Source organism: Lepisosteus platostomus, chromosome 10 (genome assembly GCF_059453375.1).
Source record: "Lepisosteus platostomus isolate fLepPlt1 chromosome 10, fLepPlt1.hap1, whole genome shotgun sequence".
Classification (NCBI taxonomy): Eukaryota; Metazoa; Chordata; class Actinopteri; order Semionotiformes; family Lepisosteidae; genus Lepisosteus; species Lepisosteus platostomus.
The window spans coordinates 51,167,075-51,176,471 of record NC_142620.1 but is presented as its reverse complement, the minus strand read 5'-3'; the positions used below and the strand labels follow the sequence as shown (position 1 = coordinate 51,176,471).

Genomic DNA, 9,397 nt, shown 5'->3' with positions numbered 1-9,397 from the left:
GGCTAGCCTGTCTGCAGATGTTCTAGGTATCTTTAAAGCAGCACTCATAGGTTGTAGTGTTTGCATTGGTCCAATTACACCAGCAATTAAGCAGACTTGATTAAGCAGACTTAAGCAGATTAAGCAGACTCATTAAGACTTGAATTACAAAGAAAACCTGGAACACACACACTGGACTCACCATAATCATGGACCCTGCCCTAGACTCTACACAGGACAGTGTCAATTGAGCAGTTCTTGCTAGAGAAACAAGTTCACCCAGAGGTCCTTAGGTGTGGTTCTGTAGGCAGCTGAGCTGGTTATCTCACAACAGGACAGGGACTGGCCTTGACCAAACCCCAGAACCAAAACCACAGATGGGTGGAGCTGTAGAAATCATTATTATTTATATTCATGTTGCTGGGCCGCACAGTGGCTAGCATTGCTGGGTTCGATTCCTGGGGTGCAATGTGTGTGGGGTTTGTATGTTCTCCCCCCTGTTCACGTGGGTTTCCTCCGGAGGCTCCAGGTTGCTCCCACAGCCCAAACACATCCCAGGAGAGGTTAACTGGCACCTGGAAAATTGTCCATGGTGTGAGCATGTGTGTTTGTTCTGTACGGCCTAGCGTCCTGCCCGGGGTGTACCCCCCTTCCACCTACTGCTTGCCAGGACAGACTCCGGCTCTCCTGTGACCACCCCCCCGTTGGATAAAGTCGTGAGATGACCGAAGGGATTAAAGTTGCTGATTTTCCAATCTTTTAAGTTCCTGTTTCTCAGAGTTCATCCCCCCCCCCTGCCTACGGTACATCTTAAACTGACCACATTCTGCACAATGGTGTGATTAACAGCCTCTCCAGGCCAAGGGGTTAAATGCAGGCTGGCTGAGAGGGGCTGACTGGTGAAAATATGGCTTCTGGGATACCCTGGCAATTTTTTTTACATTCGGTGCAACCTTAAAAAAAAAACAAGCTGAATGTGCGGCCAAGTGTGATGAAAAACAGGGATATTCTTCCAGCACAGCAATACATCCTGTGACGACAGACGAGCTTCGAACCCACAAAGTGATCCAATTCTTGGACTATTAAGACATGAATCACAGGAGTGTCGAGGGCCGTTCTTCATCTTGGGAAAAACCCTAAATCACAGTGCAATGGAAATGTGGCCAGATTCATTTTCTTGGTGTGGTTTAAACCTAAAATTAAAAGAAAAAATGGACAAAAAAAAAACAAATTGCATTGAGCCAGAGGTCAGCAGTAAGTTCCCTCAGGGCGCAGGCTTGAACTATAAGCTGATTTGCGAAACCGACTGTCATAAACTGACCAATTTTATCTTAAATTGTGGGTCACATGAAAATTATGGACACACGCTGAACCCTGAGCTCTGCTTTAAAGTGCTACATCCCATGATTTTGTCTTTTGCTGTATTATGGTTTACGTTTCCGTTACAGTTGAAACAATGACATGTGTACATACAGTCCAGTTGTGCTAGAGTCTGGATTTAAAGGCTAGTATCAGGGCTCTATAGACCTGCCCAAAAGACTAATAACTGGCTCACTGCCTTCAGAGGTCAGACAGAGTTTGGCTTACCCAACCAGGACCTCCTCTGCTTCCAGTAGTCCACCAGACTTTTCAGACAGATTTCTAATCACATCAGCAAGGCACACATCACCCCCATATGTGCACATCACAAGGTGAACAGCTCAGTGGGAGCTGCCTGTTGGCCACCACAGTGACTGACTCAGTGGGCGGAGTCTGTAGGGCACCAAGATGGCCGGCTAAGTGGGCGGAGCCTGCAGGGCACCAAGATGGCCGGCTGAGTGGGCGGAGCCTGCAGGGCACCAAGATGGCCGACTGAGCGGGCGGAGCCTGCAGGGCACCAAGATGGTCGGCTAAGTGGGCGGAGCCTGTAGGGCGCCAAGGTGGCCGGCTGAGTGGGCGGAGCCTGTAGCTCATCACTTCCTCATTCTCCCTGCAGGGGGACAGGAGCCACTACTGTGTAGCAAAATGTAAGCCATCGGAGGCTCCAATTTAAGCGAGTGGTAATGGTAATTTTCAGTATAACCAAAACCATTTTTTTTTATTTTAGACTTCTGAATTAACCACCATGTGAAACCAAGCAAAATTCCAGTGATTGTTCATATTTTGAAACAACCTGCAACCTGGATGACTTTTTCCAGGCTCTACCACAACACAGTCTGAACAGACTACTAATAAATCCTTTAAAAACAACCCTTTGCCGTCGTGCTCTATATCCTGCTGTAAAGGATGTTACATAGGCGTGATGGCATTGCACATTACACACTGCACACTTGACAATCCACACACAGAAATCCCTCCTGCTCTTCCGCTGCCTCTACCTTCATTCCGCAAAACAAGCTCCCCTTTGCCGCTGGCCTTCAGAGGAGCGCCCAGCAGCACTGCGCTTCAGTAACTTACCATTAGAGCTACTGAAACCTTTTTGTTTCAATATAATATCGTGCAACGCTGCGTCTATGGGATGTCATCATACACACAGCCCAGCGATCCAACACACACGTTCACTCTTCTACACGAAACACACCCACAAACACAGCAGATCCGTCAGCTCATCATATCGGCCACTTCTATTTGAATCTTGTATTTAATAATACAGACAAATAAATACCACAAACGAACAGGCGGCCGTTCTCATGTCTGCACAGGAGAGGGGGTGAACTAGAACTGGAACGTTTTTCCCAGGAGGGGGCGACGAGGGACAGAGGCTGTGGGTGGAGGAGGGAGGAGGGAGGAGGGAGGAGGGATGCGACTGGCTTGGGCAGCGCTCGCCGCCGAGGCCGGATCAGAACCCTGACCGGCCCGGCTCGCTGGTTCATTCGGGCAAGGTGAGTCCACACAAAGACGCGCGTAGGCCCCATCGCACCCGAGTCTCTGCGGACCCGCTCCAGCGCCAGAGAGCAGCCACTCCCACGCCACCTCCCAGTCGGCTGCTTTTTGGGGAAGAACGAAAAAGAAGAACTGTACCAGGGTGACCTATCTGCAGTCTCTCCGAATAAAAATAAAAAAATAGCTCGGCGACTTTTGTTTTCCGTTTTTTTTCAAAGAAAAAAAAAATAAAAAAAAGAGGTTTGGGCGGGCTCCTCGTGGGGCGTGGCAGGTTTTAAGACTTGTCGGTGCTTTTCGAGCTGTTGTCCTTGCTCCTCCTCTTCACATCCCAGTTGTACACGCGCGCCATGTCTGCGGAAGCCGAGGTTAAGGAAACTCCGCGGTCGTCCACTCCGAGGGGCCTGCTGGACGGAAACACCTGGACCCCCCGCAACACCGGAGCTGCACACCCCTCAGTAGCTCTAGTGCACCCCAGAATTAACACCCAGCTGCTTGGTGGGAGGTTTAACACCCATTCAGACCCTGTGCTCTGCAGCAGATAACACTCAACACGCGGTGCTCATTAAGTGAAACGTACCACCAGAGCTGATGACTAATTTGAAGGTGCCACGTCAGAGAAGCTCTGTGTGAAAACTTCACAAAATCTGGACCCCCTCCTGTTCGCGGTATGCCCTTCCTGGGTTCTCTAATCTTCTTACATACTTCCCCTACCATCTCTACAGTGATGTAGCCCAGACCTTTCTCTCGAGCCAAAAAAAGATCTTCCAAGCAAAAGAATGCCCCCGGCCTAGACTGAAGAAGGAATGGAAACGTATCTGGTGCATTAGCAAAGTAATCCTAGACTGCTTTTATAAAGTCACATACACATTTGCAGGAGTAAGTATGACTAGTTGGTGGGGGAAGTCGATCTTGCTTTCCTCGCACATACGCTAATGTAAGATGAGGTACCAGACAGCTAGTCTTGTTAGCTAGATCTCTAGGACCACAGGAAAACGTAACATCTCTCAGACGTGGCCTCGAGGTCACCTTGCACTGGCAGCTTAGCGATCGCCAAGATCTAAAATTGGGTATCGATTTTTTTCCTTTTAAGGGATTTTTGCTTTTCAACGTAAAACGGCTGTGTGATGTCTCCTACCTAGATAAAAAGCATCGAAAAGCTTTCCGCGTTCCGAGGGATTAAATGGCTTTTGTAAGACGGCGAAATAAACTCTTTTGCTTTTGACTATCTCTTCACCTCGAGTCGCGCGCGGCCTAGTTACTTTCGCTCCTCAGAAGGAGCCTTTCCCTTTACCCCGGCCTTCCCTGGGGAGGTAGAGGAAGCACAGGCGCTGCTCTCCAGAGGACAAGGATACTGACTTCGGTGGTGGTGAACTGGTCCCGCAGGAAGTCCAGGTCCTCCTCCAGTGACTCCAGGTTGCGTGTGGCCGTGGCCAAGTTCTTCTCCAGCAGGGCCTGGGCTTCATCGATGTCATACTCCAACATCACATTGGCCTGGGGGAGACACTGCCGGTGACTTATGGCCCTTCCCCCCCCGCCGCGAAATGCTCTTTTTGAGACAGAATGTCAAACCGTGCCCGCGCATCTGAGGCTGATCCAACAGTAAAAGGTTCTAAGGGACACGCAAATGCTGAAACATGGGAAAGGAGTACAGCATTTCGGATGATGTCAGGTGTGATAGAGAGTAAAGAGGCAGGACTGTAAAGAACAGGAGAATAAAGGAGAGTCCTTCAAGCTGATTAACATTTTTCTGTTAGTTTAGCTCCTCCCGGTCACCCCAGAGGAGACGCAGAGCTCCCCCCGGTCGCCCCAGAGGAGACGCAGAGCTACCCCCGGTCGCCCCAAAAGGGGACGCAGTGCTCCCCCTGGTCGCCCCAAAAGGGGACGCAGTGCTCCCCCTGGTCGCCCCAAAGTTAACACTACAATATCTCTGCTCGTTACAATAACCGTCAACTTAACGCAATTTACTAATGAGACGTAGTAGTATGGATTAAATACTTACGCCAAGCCACAAACAGACTTTATCTGTGGGGGGTACCAAGGCCTTGCAATACAGGTTATCAGCCAGCAGGAAGTGGGTTTCCAAAGGATCTGTGGTGTCCTAAGGCAGGTGGAAATAAAATCACAGTAAGCAGCTGTAAAACACACAAGAGGGGTGGAAAAGAAATTAGACTCGGTGGGCAGTGACCCCATGCGGCCGAGATGTACCTTTTTCTTCTGCATGTGTTTTAAAATTTCGAGTGTTTGCTTAATTTGGGGGATCTGGCTTTTCAATCTGAAAAGAGACAAAAACAGGAAAGCTGGGAGGTTAATGGGCAAGACCGTCTTCCATCACACCGGGACATCTGGAGGACGAGCCTCCGGACGCAGGACCGGGTGCCGTTTGACGGCGTTCCTTTACAAAGACCTGAAAAAAATGGCTCTCTCTTCATGCGCCACTACATTCCGCGAGCTCTGTTCACGGCAGCAAACGCTTTCTACTCCCAGAAAACTCCCCGTTTCTCAAAACAGGCAGTTTTTAAATCCCACTTAATGGTGAACAGCTTCAGGCTCCTCCCAATCACTTAACCTCAAGACTGACTGGAGCAACACAACCCTCTCCTGCGAGTATTCAGACCTACGGTTTAGCAAGACCTATAACCCCCCTCACCCCCACGGGCGACGGGCGGCAGAGACGCCCTCGGGCTCACCTCAGCTTCTTCTGCGCCAGGTTGAGCTCCATGAACTTGTACTTCTGATACTGCTCATCCAGCTTCCTCAGCACAGCGTCAGCCGTCTCATTGCCAGGCTGCTTCATGAAGGCGTCCACATCCTCCTGCGAGAGAGAGGATCTGTGAAATCACCCCTCCTGATAGTTCATCGGGCAACTTTACTCGGCCGACTCTTTTATCCAAAGCATCATGTTTCTACCCTTTATTTACCACTGGGTATTTCACTGGGGCAGTCTGAGTGATGTACTTTGCTCAGGTGTACAGCAGCCAGTGCCCCTCCCATATATATGCCATATATGGACATCAGGGCGGTTACTCCTCCCACTTCCTGTCACCATGGTAACCCGTTGGCACACTAACCCTCATGTTTAAAACCACAAAGGCAAAATCTCTTCCATACTGGGTAACAGGAACTGAACTGTTTCGTTATCGGCTTTGTGAAATTGCTCGGGAATGCATTGATAAAGCCGGGCTTTCTGCTACATCAAGACTCCGGCAGCTATTTAATCCCGAGTGTAGGCCCGTCATGGCAGACGTGCCCTACTCTAGTAGAACAAGACTCCACTTGAACAAGACTCTTGTTCAAAGAGGCACTAGTGAACAAGAGCCCTCTGCCCAGGCGCAGTTCTAGTACAATACTGCAGGCTCCTTCCTGATTTGCTCTTGAATCCTGAACTGAATTCAGAACTAAGAGAACAAGAGGCAGATGGAGCTGGGACCAGGAAGGCAGCTGATCAGAAAGGTCAGGGATTTAATTAATTGTGCCGACATCGCCCCCAAGAACCACATTCAGGAAGACTCGGGTTCCAACCCTGGGCTCAGAAGCTTAACTGTTTTGAAGATGATACTAGCTCTGGGTCTGCGTCAGTCCCATTAATCAGCCCGGAAGACGTCTTTATTCGTCGTGTCTCCCAATATAAAAGCAGTCGGAGGCTTATCATGGCTCTGTAGAGTCTCCACTCAGGAGACAGTTGTTCTTGTGCCTGAACATGTTAAAAAAAAAACGGTTTCACTAAGAAAATAATCTATGTAATGTTGGGCCAAAACGCTTTTTTTTCCCATAATTTGCCCTGTAAAAAAATCCAGATGACATTTACACAGAAACAACTCAGCAACGGGTCGAAAATTACACCAGTACGGGCAATAGCACAGAAACATAACGATAAAGACAAAGGGGTATGGAAGATGCCATCGCCACTTTTGGTAATGAACTATTGCAACATATGATTTGCTCTGATTTCTTAACCGGACCTCAAACGGACATTTCGTTTACGGTTCTCGGTCACGCCATCTAACGACAATGGAGCTCGTGAGGTTCTCGCTGTGGAGCAGACACGGGTCCACCTCCTTCTCCGCAAACGACAAGCGCGTCTCCACGACCCGAGGTCCTAACCCAGCACGCAGTGACTCATCTGCACCGCGCTGGAGCCCGCGGCCGGAAGGGCTCCTGAACTGAAATATTGACGCTGTCAAACTCGCACCCCAGCCGAACTGCTAAAAAATATTTTTTTTTTCAATAAAATAATACAAAATACGCCGATCCAGCCCCCCTGACTATCTTTTAATGTTGGTCGGAACTTGAACGTCCGAAGATTGTAGTTGAGACAAGACATTCAATCGACTTGCTTCCACGGTACAGCGGTAACCATTGGATACCATAAAATCTATGCTCTGGGTGTGGAGGTATGCTTAAAAATGCATTTGAGCTCTAAGGGTGCGGGCTGCTCAATGCCCCATTGTCGTCCGCCCGCAAGCGAGACCACCCTTTTCCTTGTAGTCTCAGATCCCGGTGCTTAGCTTTCATAGTCGAAGTGTGTCCAACTGCCTTTTAAGGATGTGGATGGCTAGCTACTGTAATATCGGATTCTCCTTTCTGCACGGAGTTCTCCCAGCCCTTCATCATCAATAATTCTCCACATGTAAAAAGGCACAACAGACGTTGCCTTTGGCCTCTTACCACAAATACAGCCTCCGGGATGCCTAAGTGTTTTCGCTTGCCTGCTGCCACAGCATTGCTGCTCTCCGTGGTCGCCGCCATCTTGGACAGATTTCCCCTCACGCCATGCAGCGGCGCTGACGTTGTGCGTAGCGAACGTGGACCCCACCCATCACCTTTCCCCGCCTCCTCAGCCGCAACTGCAACTCTGATTGGACGCCGGGGAGAACGGCTCGAGCGGGTAGGACCTATCGTAGAGAAACGCAGCCGGATATGGGCGAGTCCCCCGTAAGGCTTTCTGGAGAGTGTAGTTTAATCTTTCGTTTCTTTGTCCAAGGTGGGGGAACAAGTTAGGGCGGGGGGGATCCTGGTGTTGTAAATTTCAGGCTACTCCTGAAATAATGCTAATTTATTTTCGGGAGGAAATCGTTTAAAACACCGTCATCGTGAAATCTGACACTAAAAGCAAGGCTTTGAATTTAAACAGCTGAGCAGTTATCACAATCAAAATATGCAACGTAGCCTTTATGACAAGTAGTTAATCCCGTGGATCCATTCATTTTCTAACTGCTTTAGGGGTGTCATGCCTATCCCAGCAAGCAACAGGCACAAGGCAGGATACACCCTGGACTGGACACCAGTCCATCATAGGGCAGACACACAGACACGCACACCAGGGTCAGTTTTCCCAGAACAGAACAGAAAGTTAACCAACCAGCATGTCTTTCGATTGTGGAAGGAAACCAGAGAACCCAGAGCGCACCCATGTAATCATGGGGAGAACATACAAACTCCACACAGACAGCACCCTAGGATTTGAACCCAGGGCCCCTGCACTGCCAGGCTGCAATTCTGCCCCATCCAGCAGATGAATATTTATTTTTCCAAGTAGAGAAAAACTGTTTTAAATAAAAAATGATTAATCTGCCGCCGATTTTGATCGTGCGGCTTAGTTCAAAAACAGATGTTCCCTGGATCCTGGGTTGAGTTTCAGACGAGGGCACCTTCTGGGTGGAGTGTGCATGTCTTCGCATGTTCCCACGGGTTTCCTCTCGCTCCGCAAAGACATATGTGAGCTACGTTCATTATATTTGTTGTCCCCGCTGTGTGTGCGCGCACTGCAGTGGATTAGCGCCCCGTCCGGGGTGCGGGTGCCGTCCTGCGCCCTGTTTTCCCAGAATGGGCTCCCGGTTGGCGTGACCCTCGCCAGGAACAAGCAGCTTTCTGACAACGGGAGGCAGGAAACTCAGTGGCCAAGAAAATCTTGAGAGTCAAACAGCATATTATAAACATGCAATATATAAACAGAATATCGGGTGGAGTGGTGGCTCTGTGGCTCAGGATCTGCGCCTGTGACTGGAAAGTTGCCAGTTCAAATCCTGCAGCTGGCAGAGGAATCCTACTCCGTTGGGCCCCTGAGCAAGGCCCTTAACCCTAACTGCTCCAGGGGTGCTGTACAATGGCTGACCATGTGCTTTGACCCCCTGCTTCTCTCCCTGTCTGTGTCTCATGGAGAGCAAGCTGGGGTATGTGAAAAGATGAACTCCTAATGCAAGAAATTGTATATGGCCAATAAAGTGATCTTATCTGATATTAATAATAATCCTCATCATTAGTGTAATCCTTACAGTTCTATAGTGCTTTTTTGCAAAGTACGTTACAGGTAACGGGGAATCCCACTAACACCAGCAGTGAACAGAATCACCTGGACGATGTGACAGCAGCCATCATGATCATTTCTCAGTGGGGAGGAGAGCAGAGTGATGAAGCCAGTTCATGGGGATTATTAGGAGGCCGTGAGTGGTTAAGACCAGGGGAATGGCTGTTTGTCCTATAGGATCATGCTAGTTATCCCTGGGATCTAAATTCCTAATGTTATTTGTTTTCCCAATTCGTTTATGCATTTATATTC

General features: G+C 49.2%; 1 protein-coding gene across 1 annotated transcript; it reads right to left on the bottom strand.

The window, feature by feature from the left end:
• Positions 1-2,580: 2,580 nt before the first annotated feature.
• vbp1 (von Hippel-Lindau binding protein 1) lies at positions 2,581-7,656 on the bottom strand. The gene is made up of 6 exons (XM_088597035.1): positions 7,507-7,656; positions 5,529-5,653; positions 5,047-5,113; positions 4,841-4,939; positions 4,194-4,332; positions 2,581-3,192 (listed from the first exon to the last, which is right to left on the bottom strand). Exons 1-6 carry the CDS (start codon positions 7,585-7,587, stop codon positions 3,116-3,118), a joined length of 588 nt encoding a protein of 195 aa, XP_088453161.1. The 5' UTR covers positions 7,588-7,656; the 3' UTR covers positions 2,581-3,115.
• Between the last annotated feature and the right edge of the window lie 1,741 nt (positions 7,657-9,397).